This window comes from Lynx canadensis, chromosome D2, assembly GCF_007474595.2.
Source record: "Lynx canadensis isolate LIC74 chromosome D2, mLynCan4.pri.v2, whole genome shotgun sequence".
NCBI classification, from domain to species: domain Eukaryota; kingdom Metazoa; phylum Chordata; class Mammalia; order Carnivora; family Felidae; genus Lynx; species Lynx canadensis.
Genome location: NC_044313.2, coordinates 68,365,097 through 68,380,014, shown reverse-complemented (window position 1 = coordinate 68,380,014; position 14,918 = coordinate 68,365,097). Strand labels below are relative to the sequence as shown.

Here is a 14,918-nt window from a genome sequence, read left to right as displayed (position 1 = left end):
ACATTGCCCAATGCATCTCTTGGCTGTTCCTGGGTTGTACCCTTTATAATAAACTGGTGACAGTGAATGCAGTCCTTTCCTAAGTTCTGTGAGCTGTTCTAACAAATTACTGAACCTGGGGGATGTGTTGTGGGAACCTGTGAATTTGTATTTTGCTGGGCAGAAGGGAGGATGGCCTGGGCACCTAATTTAGCACTAGTGTATGAAGTGGGAGCAGGTCTGTGGGACCCCTTAGCCTGTGGGGTCGGATGCTAACTCCAGAGAGAGTCAGAATTGGAGTTGAATTGTTGGACACCGAGTTGGTATTGGAAAACTGGAGAACAGGTGTGGAAAACCCCCCGTTTGGTGTCAGAAAATACACATCACAGAACAGTGCCTATCTTTAGGGCAAAAAGAAAACTGGGGAACTTATCAAAAACAAACAAGATGACTCATGATTAGTTTGATACTTTGAAAAGGGCAGCTATTTTTAAATGTATTTTTCGGCTCTTAAACTCCAAAGGCACACAGATAGCTTGAGGCTTTTCCTTTCTACCCGTAGACTGTGCTCTGCACGGCATATGCTTGGAGACCTGGCGACAGGTGCAGCGTGAGAAGGGCCGCATTGTGAGTGCTTCCTGGGGCCGCCTCTCGGACTGGAGGGAGGCCTCTTTTCCACATACGTGGGGGCAACTCTTTTCTATTTTAGTTTCCAGAAACTAGCAGACATCTAGTTTCCAGAGAAAGGGGTATGTAAGAGTTTTTTTCCTCAAGATAAACTAAATTATATCGGCTGCATCATTCACTTTAAAACACGGTATTTTGACATGTGGTGTCTAACAAATTATTCAAGTATACAGATTTAAGCATTTAAGAGTACTTTTTTGAGGCAGTTAGTGTTTCTCAAAAGTCATTTAAAGCAGAGTAATACAGGTACATAGTTTGAAAAGGAAATAGCGCTGACAGTCTCAACATGAAACTCCGCTGTCTCCCGCCTCACTCTTCCTGGGAGCCCCACTCCCAAGGCGAGTTCCTTCCCTTGCACTTGACTTTTTTCCTAAATGAAGTCACTAACAGAATACATGTTGAACACCTACGTGCTATATTCTCCCCAGGGCTTTGGAGAAGCAACAAAGAAACGCACAAACGTCCCTACTCTCATGGATCTTCGTTTCCTTTCTCCGGCATTTGCTTCCATCTTTCTGTAAAATGCTTATGAAACTATTCGACTTGTGAGTTTCAGGGCTTACTGCTTTCCTGCTTTGATAAGAATCTAGCACACTCATAACCTCCCACCCCCTTCCCTCCGTCTCCTCTTCCTGCCGGGGAGCACCCTTGCCTGCCACCGACCGGCCTGCGGTGCCTCCTTGTTCTTCTCCCCAGCTGGGTGGGTGGACTTCACCGTCCTCGTTCAGGGTTTACTTCTTTGTGTTGATGAAGCATACCCTCCCGAAGTTTCTAAGAAAGAGTGTGTGAAAGACAACCTTTGTTTCCCCTACTCTTGAATATCTGAAGGTCTTCTGACTTTATTATCTATCACACTTGATTGATAGTTTGGCTAAGTTTCGAAGGTCGGAATGGGATTTTTCATGCTGGGTTGGCAAGGTGAGGCTTCAGTATCTTTCGCTTCTGCATGCTGCTGTTGAATGGTGAAATGCAATTCCCATTTCTGCTCCTTTAATGTGACTGTGTTTTTCTTCTGGGGATCTTTTTGTATCTCCACTGCCTCTTTGTCCTCTGAAATTTCACACGACATGCACGCTAGCTGGGATTTTTTTGCCCCATTCATTTGCATTTGGTCTAAGGCGGGCCCGCTACATCTGGAATCTCATTTCTTCAGTAGAAAAATCACAGAGATTGGGCTATTTCATTGGAGACGCCAACATGTTAATATATTTAGGCCTTTCCTTTGGGGCTACTCATTCTCCTGCAGAGAAAAATTGTTTCTCCTGAATACGCGCCTGGCGGCCAGCAGCCAGGGAAGAGGTGGGAGAAGAGGGCGAGGGTTCGCAGACTTTCACCGATTTCCTTCTTTTCAGTCCTTCCCTCGTCCCTGTCCTCTGCTGCGCCTTATGACTTCGCGTCTAGACCCTGCTTTAACTCAGAGACTGAACTTCTCATCGTGTGTGTGTGTGTGTGTGTGTGTGTGCACACATACAGAAACACTTTAAACCTCCCTCCTGTAGAACCTGAAGCTTCCAAATCCTGACCTTTCTTGGGACTCAGCAGGAGGACGTGGCCTCCAGCTCCCTGGCCTCCCCCATTATGGGCACTTAGATGTAGCTTTTAGTCAGTCACCATCCACTAATCACATACCCTCCCTTTCTGGGTGTTTGCGAGTTAATGCCATTTCTGTTATTTTATAGTCATTCCGGTGAGGGTTCGGGGCTGAGAAAACACAAGTCTGCGTGTTTGATCAGTGGTTCCAGAAGAATGATCGTGATTAAAAATGGTTTCGATATTTCTGAAGCAAACAATTACTGAACATTTAAAATATAATATACTCCTGCCTTTAATGAAATGAAATGCTTATAGTGAGAGTGAGTTTTACTTAACTGAATTTTAAGACCGTGAATATCCGTTCTGTTTTGACTTTGTGTATCTGTTCAAAAAACACACCTAAAATATCAATCCATTTTCTTGCTTTAGTAGTTACAGACTATTAAACATGTAACCTCCTATGCAGTGATCTGGGGTCGTAATTTCAAACATCAGTTATGACTATAGTGTAATAAAAATGTGCAGGAGAGAATATTTGGTGGAACGTATACCAGCCGTCAGAACGTGCTCTAGTTAATGTAAAACAAAAGAAAACCGCAAAAGAGGTTTTTAAAAATTCTCCTTTAAAAGTGAAAGAGAAGAAATTGTTGTGCTATTACTTTGCCTTAATTTTAATCTCAAAGTATACTGCAGAATACACAATGTCACATCCTCCAAATGTACTCGCTAGTCCCAAAGAATAACTCAGCCTCTACATTAGGATGCGTTCGCTCAAAAGAGATTCTAACGCGTTCTTTAGCAAGTCAATGCCACCTGGAGAAAACAGTCCTTTAAGACAAGAAGCTGCTCTTTAAGCTTCCAGAGGTGAAGGTTCTGAAATCTGTGTAGGGGAGAAGACAACTACACATATTAAAAGACTGTAATTGGTTATTTCAAATCCAATTTTCAAATATTTTTATTAAGTTAGAGAGAAAGCTACCTGAATCGTTCTTGGCCTGCTGTATCCCATATCTGTAACTTTACATATTTACCACCAACATTTATTATCTTTGAACCAAACTCCACTCCTATTGTATGATTTGAGTCATCTTTGACTGAAAAAGAAAAAGAACAAGATATTTAATTTTAGAACATTAAGGAAACAGGCTTACAGATTTAAACAAGTGAAATCAAGGGTTAAAGTCAACGGAAATGTAATTTACTGTAGCCTTTCATTTTTCCAACAGTCAGTTGATACGAAGCACTCACTGTTTTAAACAGAACACACACACACTTCCTCTTCTGAAGGAGGCGATAAGACTCTTTTGCAAGACCCCCAAAATAAACCATACATTTTAAAGTCTAGGCTTGGAAATGGCTACACCACATGAGAACCACATCTACCCGTCCACGGGGAGGGTACTCACAAATGGTGACTGCATAAAATACCCGGGTGCCCCCCGAAAGGGCTTACGGCCCACTGCACCTCAGTCAGTAATGAAGAGGTGAGAATTCCCACTATTTGAATGGATAAATATTCCAAAGAAATCAAAGGGGAGGAAAAACACTGTAGCCCCAAAAGAAACTTGATGGACACCAGAGATGAAGGGAAAAAGAGGAAAAGATAAAACAAAAACAAAAACAAAAACAACCCCCAAACCCAATGCCTCTATGCGTATTATCGTGGATTTTAGTACTGTGTGGCAATAACTTGGAGTGAACTTGTGGGAGAAGTCAATACTCTCTGTGCCAGGAGGCGGGCAAGATGAGCAGCTTGCTAAGCCCACCCTGAGTAAGCGGTCTGTGAAGGAACACTGCTGTGGTGATGAACACCGAGGATGGCTCCACGGCCCATGACTGGCTTCCACTTTGTGGCTTCACGGCCTGTGACTGGCTTCCACTTTACAGCCGTAGGGCCAAAGTCAGGGATGCCACGTGACGGGGTGCTGAGTTTCCTGGTGTGTGTGTGTGTGTGTGTGTGTGTGTGCGCGCGTGCATGCGTGTGGGTGCACAAAACAGGTTCATACTGACCACACAAGCCTGTCCCAGACAGTGTGGAGCTAGTGTGGACGTTCTAGAATTCAAGCCACCGAGAAACCTCGGAGTAAAAGGCTCAAAGGGTGATGGCTAAGGTCGGAGGGCATCCTGATTACAACATGGCCACGAGAGGAATAAACTGAAACCTTTCCCGTGATGCTCTAGACCACGCGGACTAACACCACACATGTACCGGTCTCTGTGGCGAGGCCTTAAGGGAGGATGATCAAGGGAGAGCTCGCCACAGAGAGAGGACACAAGGATTAATAAGCAGGTGGCCACTGGGGGCCCCAATGTCCTGGGGGCCTTCTCTTCTGAGATGCTACAATGCAGTCTTGGCAACCTGTGAGGGGGCCTGGGCCCCCGGGGGGGAATATGTGTTCCACTCGGTAAGGACTGGCTCTGTGACTAATCCATGCTGGGCCCGTGTCACTGGACAGAGGTTCCAACAAGTCCTTGGAGATTGAAAATGGAAATAGCAGAATACGCTTCTACAGTTTTACTCCTCAAAGCTCTTTGCCTGGATACCCTCTGCCGTCTCTTTGCCCATTTTACCCACCCCCACTTCAGCAAGGGCAGTTAATTCTGCTTCCGTGCCTTTACCCACCTGCCGCGAAACAGGTCATTCCCCACCATTCTTTCCATGGCTCTAAGAGCACTGTTTATTTTCAGGGTCTCTAGGTCTAACCAAGTCTCTTACAATACCTCGGAGTAAAAAATCCAACCTCCCTTACCAAAAGAGCGGCAAGTCAATGGCAAAAAGATGGGTCTGTGGTCAAAAGGTCCGGGCTTGAGTCTAATCAACTATCCTCCCAACGTGGTGGGATGACCGTCCCAAGAGCACACACCCACTTCTCTAAACCTGCGCCTTTTACCTGCGGAACGGAACTGAGGACAACAGCTGCCTTCACTGTAGTACAAGGCTGCCGAGGACCCCACATGACTGGCTTATCTACAATGTGCCGCTAGGGCTTTTTGGGCGCTGGCTCCCTGTCAGGGAATGACTTCCTCCTTTGCCTTCCGCTTCACCATGTTGTAGCTCAGTGTCTGGAATGTATCTGAGTATGTGGGAAAATGGATGGTATGATAATATGCCAAATGATGAGCCATCATCAAACTGAAATAACTTGACGAAAACCACAGGCATGTTGCTGAAAGCTTAATACGACATAAACTTTTAACGTTATTTTAACACATTTTAAACTATAACTCTTTGCTGAAATAATATTCACAAGTTTTACTACAAACAAATCTGAGCAAGGGAGCACTCTCAGAAAAAACATGCACGAAACACTGACCATTTGATGTCACTTACATTTTTTTTCTATAAACTGATGAAGCAAGCAAGACTTGCCAGTTCCTGCATTTCCAATAACCAAGAACTTAAACAAAAAATCTGAAAAACAAAAAGAGACTATGAAAAAAACCTTTAAAACGTGCTATGTTTATTCTTAGACTATGATTAAAAACAAGAAAAGTTAGTAAGACCTGACTTGCTAACAGAAAAGAGAGGTAACTACCCTGTGAAAACAACAATACACGTGTCAACTTACCTTTTCACCTCTTGGATATTTGGCTTACATGCCAATTCAGTGGTTTCCCAAACTGTGCTCCTGGGACAACTTCCTTTCATGTTGGAAGTCTGGCGACTGTTCTTGTAATGTATAAAATTTGTCCCTTTGCGAGTCACTATTCTAAGAAATACGCATAAGCAGTGACAAGAAAAAATAGCCTAGAAATTTCAAGTGTTTCTGTACAAACGGAAAACCCTGGGAAACTTCTAGGCTTTGAGAAGTTCACTCCTTTCCTTTTAAAAATAGGTATGCTTTCCAGGGGTGCCTGGGTGGCTCAGTCGGTTGGGCGTCCGACTTCGGCTCAGGTCGTGATCTCGCACTCTGTGGGTTCGAGCCCCGTGTCGGGCTTTGCGCTGACAGCTCGGAGCGTGGAGCCTGCTTCGGATTCTGTCTCCTCCTCTCCCTGTCCCTCCCCCACACGCACTCTGTCCCTCTCTCAAAAATAAAATAAAAACATTAAAAAAAGTTTTTAAAAAGATAAAAAAATAGGTACGCTTCCCCCCGCCCTTGCAGATTTTTGTGGTCTTGCTTCTGTAACTTGTGGGAAGGACAGCTTGAGCCAAGTTTGAGTCAGTATTCCAAGGGTGAAATTTGTCTCATTCAGCATAGAAAGAATTTCTCATTTCTTCTTTACAGAGTAATATGTTTAATTTGGGATATTATTTTACACGAAATGGAAATGAAGACTCTCCAGTGCAATTTGTTATTTAATCAGCATGATGTAGCATCGGTAGCCCCACGATGCCTTAATAATCCATTTTGCTTTTGTTGTTAGCAAAGAACTTGAGTTACGCGGAGCCCAGGTGCTGCGGAGGACCCCTCCCACCCCGACCCCTCCCACTTTGATCAGAACCCATCGACCGCTAGCCCCCATGCTGCTGGACTCATTGCGTGGCCCTGATGAGTCTGTACTGCGGGTTCCCTGGTTTGCACCTCTGAAAGTGTTGCCTCCATACATCTTTTGAAAACCCAGACGAAGCGCTCCGAGCCCTGGCTCCCTCTTTCCCCCAAGGAAGCTCAAACAGCCCATTTCTTTGCTGAAGCTTAGCCTAGCCCTGTTTCTTAAGACCTATATTCATCATCACTCCCAGATTAAGCCGATTCAACCTCTCACGATTTCCACAAGGTTACAGGCAATGAGCTTAGTGGATAGTGCTATCAGGATTGTCGGCGCTTAAAAATAACAAGTTTTATGCTTCTCGTTGTGTGTTTTGAAAGCATGCACATTCAGGTTCATCGCAGCATTATTCAGAGTAGTCAAAAAGAAGCATTATTTATAAATAAATGGATAAACAAAATACGGTGTATACAAACAGCGGAATATTACTCAGGCTTGAAAGTGAGGAAATTCTGACATGTCACAACACGGATGGACCTCAAAGACATTATGCTAAGGGAAACAATCCAGTCACGACAGGGGAAATACTGTATGATTCCATTTCTATAATGTACCTAGAGTAATCAGACTCTGAGACAGAAAGTAGAAGCGTGGCTGCCAGTGGCTGGGGAAGAGGGGAAACGAGGAGGTGTTGTTTAATGGAAACGAGCATCAGTTTGGAAAGATGAAAAAGTTCTGGAGACAGACTGTGGTAACGGTTGTACTCCAATGTGAATGTGCTAAATGCAAATGAACTGCAGACTTAAAAATGGGGGGAATGGCAAATCTTACGTAATTCTACCACACACACACACACACACACACACACACACACACACACACACACTAAAACATCCCAAATCTAATCATTTTCATCAAACAGGTTCTATAACCTAAGACGTCGAAGGGAAGATGGTTAGGATTGCCAGGTTAAAATGAAAACACTGGAATCTTTCAATCTTTTTCAATATCTTCTTCTACTTAAGATATAAAGCCCAATCATTGTGCAGTTGACCTTTGAACAACTGAGTGCGTCCACTTACGTGTGGATCTTTTTAACAGTACGGTACTGTAAACGTATTTTCTCTTCCTTGTGATATTCTTAGTAGCATTTTCTTTTCTCTAGCTTGCCTAATCATAAGAATGTGATATATAACACGTACAGTATAGAAAATACGTGTCAACTGGTATTTTATGTTATCAGTAAGGCTCCCCGTCAATAGGAGGACATTAGTAGTTAAGTTTTTGAGTGGTCAAATTTATATGAAGGTTTTCAACTGTCCGGAGGGTTGGCACCCTTTGCCCCTGTGTTGTTCGAGAGTCAACCCTATAAGTTAGAAACAGAAAAGGGTGAGGGCTAAGTAAAGATGCTGCCAATGTGCAGACAACAGTAAGTACTGAAAAAGAAAAGAATCTGTATACGCAAATTGAAATGTTTACGTGTTATGTCTACACAGAAAAATGAGGATCACAAATCTACGTGCTCCTGGAACAAAAACTCGGACAGCTAAACACAGACTTTGGCTTGACTCTTGTTCCACTGTTTTCTTCTCCTTTGGAAATTTTGCTAAATGTACTTTACTATGGTAACTGCTACCCGGATTGTCCCATAGCCCCAAAAGGCAAAAGGGTAACATATCCACTGAGCTGCACCTTGCTGGACAAAAGATATGTAGTTTCCAGATGTAAAAGCTCCTCCAAAAACTCTTTATACTCTGTCTTGTAGCTCAAACAGGTTAAGTATTCATGCTTTAGTGGAAAACCCTTTTGCTGGAAAACCCTTTTGTGTCACCATCTAGAAATGCTGGATAAAATAGATCACATTCCCGCTCCCCCCACCCCCCCCCCAAAAAATGCACAGCGGAGTTTTCAGGAAAGAAAGGAAAATTCTAGACGCTTGGAACAGAGAAGAAACAGAAAAAAAGCAGTAGGGGCCCAGATACGGGACTGTCAGGGAGAGTAAATCCACACTTAAACACCTCATTACCATAGTGAAACTACAGACAAACACTATAAAGGCGATCAGAAAGAATGGAAAAACTCCCTATAAAGAAACTAAGTTCCTTACCCCAAACAGGAGAAGGCAATGAGATAATACCTTCCCAGTATTGAAGGAAGGAGCACAAAACCAAAAACTGTCTAATGTAGAATTCAACGCACGCACTATTATACTCAATGCCACGGTAGACTTTTGCTTCCAAGAGATAGAATAGGAGACTTTTCCCTATTCCTCCTGCTCAGTATAACTTAAAAGCCTGGAGCCTGCTTCACATTCTGTGTCTCCCCCTCTCTCTGCTCCTTCCCTGTTCACGCTCTGCCTCTCTCTCTCAAAAATAAACATTAAATAAAAAACATAAACAAAAGTCAGCTCTCTCTGGCCATAGGACAAGGCAAGGGCAACCTAGCAAGAGAGAAAACTTTTACACATTAACTGCTCTTTAAACAAATGAAAAACAGAAATCTTCAGCAAAGAGAAGGTCTTATCAAAGAAATAAAACATAAGGAAGAACCATCAGATAGAAATTTTAGAATTGAAAAATACAGTAACTGAAATACATAGTTCAGCAGATGGGCTCAACAGCAAAATGGAAAGGGGCAGGGAAACAATTGGTGAACTGGACGACAAAACGATAGAAAATATCCAATTCTGAACAACAAAGAGAAAATAGACTGAAAGTATATAAGTAGAGCCTCATAGACCTTTGAGACTCTAAAAAAAAAGCTCTAATATTTGTGTCACTGGAGTCAGAAAAGGAGAGGAAAAAGACAACAAGGTTGCAGAGATGCTCAACGAATCAATGGCTGAAAACTTTCTCAATCGGGCAAGGGACATAAGCCCAGATTTGAAAAGCTGAGTAAATCACAGAGAAGATGAATCCAGATAAATCCATGCCAATGTACATCATAACTAAACTTCTGAAAGCTAAAGACAAAGAAAAAAAATCTTGAAAGCAGCCAGAGAAAAATGACAGGCCAGAGAAAATCACAGCTTACCTAACAGGGAAAAAAGTCATCCAAATGACAGCAGAGTTTTCATCAAAAACCAGAGAGGCCAGAAAGAAGTGGCACAATATTTTTCAAGGGCTGGAACAGAAGAACTCTCTAGCCAGAATCTTATACATGGTGAAAGTGACCTTCTGGAATGAAGGGGGGAATCGAGACGTTCTTGGGGAGGGGGGCAGGAACACTACAGAATTTGTCAGCAACAGACCTATCCTCAAAGGAAGGAGGACCATGGGACACAAAACCATGGATAACTACAATAGGCTTTTTCTTCTTGTCCTGTTGAGTTTTCTAAATTATGTCTGGCTATTTAAGCAACAATGATTAACACTGTCCAATGTGATTCTAAATATGAGTGCAGGAAACATTTCAGACAATTTTGTTAAAGGTGGGTTACTGTAGGGGCGCCTGGGTGGCGCAGTCGGTTAAGCGTCCGACTTCAGCCAGGTCACGATCTCGCGGTCCGTGAGTTCGAGCCCCGCGTCAGGCTCCAGGCTGATGGCTCCGAGCCTGTTTCCGATTCTGTGTCTCCCTCTCACTCTGCCCCTCCCCCGTTCATGCTCTGTCTCTCTCTGTCCCAAAAATAAATAAACATTGAAAAAAAAAATTAAAAAAAAAAAAAAGGTGGGTTACTGTAAAGGGATGTCAAAGAAGGTAAGGTTTTTATATTTCCCTCAAATGCATACAGTGGTGACACCAGTAGACTGAGATGTATATACGATGTAATACTTAGAGCGACCGCTAAACAAGCTATACAAAGAGAGATGCTCAAAAATAGTATACATAAATAAAAAAGAATTCTTAAAAATGTTCACATAAACCACAGGAACACTGGAAAGAGAAATGAAAAACAGAATAAAAAATGGCAAAAATAAGTCCTAATATATCAGTAATTACAATAATTGGGTAATGTATACATGTAGCAATTAAGAGACAAAAATTGGCAGATTAGATTAAAAATATGCCATAACTATTGGCTGTCTACAAGAAATTCACTTTGATTATAATGACCCAGGGAGGCTGAAGGTGAAAGGACAGAAAAAGCCGTATCATGCAAACATTAATCAAAGGAAAGCAATATTGTTATCAGGTAAAACAGACTTCATAGCAAAGAAACTGCCTATGACCAAAAGGGTTATTACATAACGCTAAAAGGATAAATCGACCAGTAAGACACAGGAATCCACACCTTCAACTAATACAATGCTATGTCATTTATATCTCAAAAAAAAAAAAAAAAAAAAAAAGACTAGGAATCCTAAATGTGTATATCACAGAGCTAAAAAGCTTATCAAGCAAAAACTGAGAGAACTTAAAGGAAAAACAGAGAAACCCACAATTATGGTTGGAGACTTCAACACCACTGAGAGTTCTTCACAACCAAGAGAACGAGACCGAAAATCAGCAAGCATAAAGAACAAAAACACAGTAAACCAACCGGACCCAGCTGGCATTTATAGAATATGCCACCCAACAGGAGCACACACATTCTTTTCAGGGACCCATCAAGTTAGACTATATCCTGGGCCGTAAAACAAACCTCAACACATTTAAACGAACTGAAATCATATACAATGTGTTCTACAACCACAATGTAATCAAACTACAAATCAATAAGATGAAGACGGAAGGAATATTTCCAAATACTTGGATACTTATAAATAATCCACTTCTTTAAAAAAAATTTTAACATTTATTTAATTTTTATTTGAGAGAAAGAGAGAATTCGAGCGGGGAAGAGGGACAGAGAAAGAGAAAACAAAGAGAGACAGAGAGAGAATCTTAAGCAGGCTCCATGCTGAGCACAGAGCCTGACGTGGAGCTCAATCCCCACAACTCCAGGATCATGACCGGAGCCAAAATCAAGAGTTGGACGCTCAACCCACCGAGCTATCCAGGTGCTCCTAAATAATTCACTTCTAAATAATCTATGATTTAAAGCAGTCTCGCGGGAAATCGAAAACGTATATTGGGCCGAATGGAAAAAAAAAACACATCCTATCAAACTTTGTGGGATACAGCAAAAGCAGTGCCGAGAGGTGAACTTGGAGCGCTAAATGCATACATTAGGAAAAAAAGAAAGTCACAAGCAATTATCTACGTTCCTAACTCAAGAACCTAGAAAAAGAAGAGCAAAATCAAGCAGGAGGAAGGAAATAATAAAGAGCAGAAATCAATGAAACTGAAAATAGGAGAACAAAAGAGAAAACCCATGAACAAAAGCTGCCTCCTTGAAAAGATCAATAAAATTGATAAGCTTCTGGCAAAACCGTAATGAGTTCAAGGAATTGAGGTCTGACCAAGGAAAAAGGCAAGACTGTGAGGTGGCACAATAAACTTTTTTGGGCACACTTGGACAGGCTGCATCGGAGGGGATATCCCTCTCAGCAGGAGAACTTCCAGACAAGATGCCCAGAAGGGGAATAGGGCAAGGGGACTTTTGGGGGAGAAGGGATTGAGAGGGGATTTATGTGTCTAGATGATGTCGCCAGCAGTCTGGTGGGGCAGCTAGCAGCTTGAGATCCTTCATAGCCCTTGAGTTTGTCAAAGGTTAGCAGATGGTGCATGTAATTTCACAGGGTATGCAAAGCAGGAAGTCTCTAAATGGCTAAAAATATGCTTACTTGGGCTGAATTTTAAGCAACTGAGTGTGTAAGAATTTGAGGTTAGTGCTGGTAGACTCTGAACTGATGTCCCAGCTTGCCAGGAGAAAGAAAACAACAGAGGGACCAATATACAGGGCCATCTTTAATCCATTTCTGTAACAAGGAAAAAAAAACGACACAAATAGTCAATCTCAGGGATGATACAGGGCATGTCACCAGAGACCCTGCAGACATCAAAAAGATAACAAAGGAATAACACGAACAACTCTATACACAAATTCGACAGCTTAGATGAGATGGACCAATTCCTTGAGAACACAAAGTACCACAACTCACCCGACATAAAATAGACAATTTGAATAGCCCTCCAGTGACTAACGAAATTGAATCTGTGATTTTAAAACTCACAAAAAAGGAATATTCAGGCTGAGATGCTTTCACTAGAGAATTCTACCAAATATTTAAAAAAGAACACCATTCCATATAACCTCTTGGAGAAAATAGAAGAGGGAACCCTTCCCAAGTCATTTTATGAAGCTGATATTTATTATTACCTGATTTATTATACATTTTTATTTAAATATTTTAATGTTATATATTTAAAGTTATATATTAAATATGTTATGTTTTATATACATATACATATTTTAAGCTTAAAAACATATTAAGTATGTATTATTAAATACATAATTGCATATTATAAACATATTAAAAATTTTTATTTACATATATTACAGTGACACCAAAACCAGAAGAAGGCAGTATCAAAACAAAACATACTACAGCACAGTATCTCTCACGAATCCTTAACAAAATACTAGGAAACTGAATTTGGTAATGTTTACACTTATAAATTTAAATAAAATTATATACTATGACCAAGTAGGCTTTATTTCAGGGATAAAAGGATGGTTCAATATTTGAAAATCAATGTCGCTACTCTATTTAGGCTAAAAAGAAGTCAGCCAGCCGATCATACCAATTGGTGCAGATAAAGCATTTCACAAGAGTCAACGCTCACTTGGGATAAAACCCTCAAAAAAATAAATATAGAACTTCCTCAAATTCATCAAGAACATTTCAAAAATTGTACAGCTAACCTTATACTCAATGATGAAAGATTACTCCCCTCCCCCCCCCCCCCCCGAGATGAGGAACACAGTAAGGATATCTGCTCCTGCCACTATTATTCAGTATCATACAGGAAGTTCCAGCCAGGGCAATAAGACATGAAAGGGAAATGAAGCCACACAGATCAAAAAGAAATAAAACTGTTCCTATTGGCAGATGATACGGCGGTACACATAGAAAACCCAAGGACTCTCAAACGAAACAACCTCCTACAATCAATAAGTGAATTCATCAAGGTGAAGATTAGAGAATATAAAAATCAACTGTATTTCTAATACTAACAGCACACACGTGGGCATCAAAATTAAAAATATAATGCCACTCACAATCACTCAAAAAATATACTTAGGTCTCAATATAAGAAAACATGTAAAGGACTTCTATACTGACAAGTATACAATGATAATGGAAAAAAACCCAAAATAAATCTAAATAAAGGGAGAGATATACCATGTTCATGGATTAGAAGACTGCACACAGTAAAGATGTCGATTCTCCCTAAATTGATACATATGTTTAATAGTTTCTACTAGAAATCTAGCAAGACTTTTTGGTACATACAGACAAGCTTATTCTAGAATTTATATGGAAAGACAAAGGAACTAGAATAGATGAAACACCTTTGAAAAAGAAGAATAAAGTGGAAGGAACCACTGTACCTGATTTGAAAATTTATGATGTAGCTACAGTAATCATGACTGAATGGTATTGACATGAGGAGACACATATCAATGGAACAGAATCTAGAACCCAGAAATAGACGTACACGAAGTCCTCCAACTGATGTTAAAACTGCAAAAGTAATTCAGTGCCAGAAAGTTAGCCTTTTCAACACATAGTGCTGTGGCAACTGGGCATCTATAAGGGGAAAAAATGACACTTGACTTAAGTCTCATGCCTTATGCAAAATTAACTCAAAACAGATCACAGACCTAAAGGTAAAACATCATACTATAAAACTTTTAGGAAAAATTAGGAGAAAATTCTTCATGATCTATGGAAAAAGCAAAGAGTTTTTAGACTTGACTCGGAAAAACAACAACAACAACAACAACAACAAAAACCAAAACAAGCCAGAAAAGGAAAAACTGATCAAATGGTCTTCCTCAAGACTGAAAACTTTTGCTTTGTAGAAAGTTTTGTTGGGAGAATGAAAAGATAAGCTACAGGATGGAAGGAAGATTGCAAAACATATATCCAACAAAGGACTAGCATCTAGGTTATATGCGTTAAACAAACAAACACACAAACAACTCTCAAAGCTCCACAATAAAAACTCAAAGAATCCAATTAGAAAATGCACATAATACGAAGAGATATTTCACTGAAAAGATAGAGAAATGGCAAATAAGCATGTGAAAATATGTCTCTCATCATTAACCATTCATCAGGGAAATGCAAATTAAAACCAGTAGTGAGGTATTGTTACACACCTATCAGAACGGCTAAAATAAAAAATAGTGATAGCACCAAATGCTGGCAAGAATGCTCGGAACCCAGGGGCGCCTGGGT

At 40.9% G+C, this 14,918-nt stretch overlaps 1 protein-coding gene across 1 annotated transcript in view; it reads right to left on the bottom strand.

The window, feature by feature from the left end:
* RAB4A (RAB4A, member RAS oncogene family) overlaps positions 1 to 14,918 on the bottom strand; it is a 46,293-nt gene that overhangs the window by 15,285 nt on the left and 16,090 nt on the right. Inside the window, exons 2-3 of the mRNA XM_030334194.1 lie at positions 5,531 to 5,611; positions 3,179 to 3,293 (exon numbers count right to left, since the gene is read on the bottom strand). Of these exons, the coding sequence (XP_030190054.1) occupies positions 3,179 to 3,293; positions 5,531 to 5,611 (196 nt within the window). The remainder of the gene's footprint in view (positions 1 to 3,178; positions 3,294 to 5,530; positions 5,612 to 14,918) is intronic.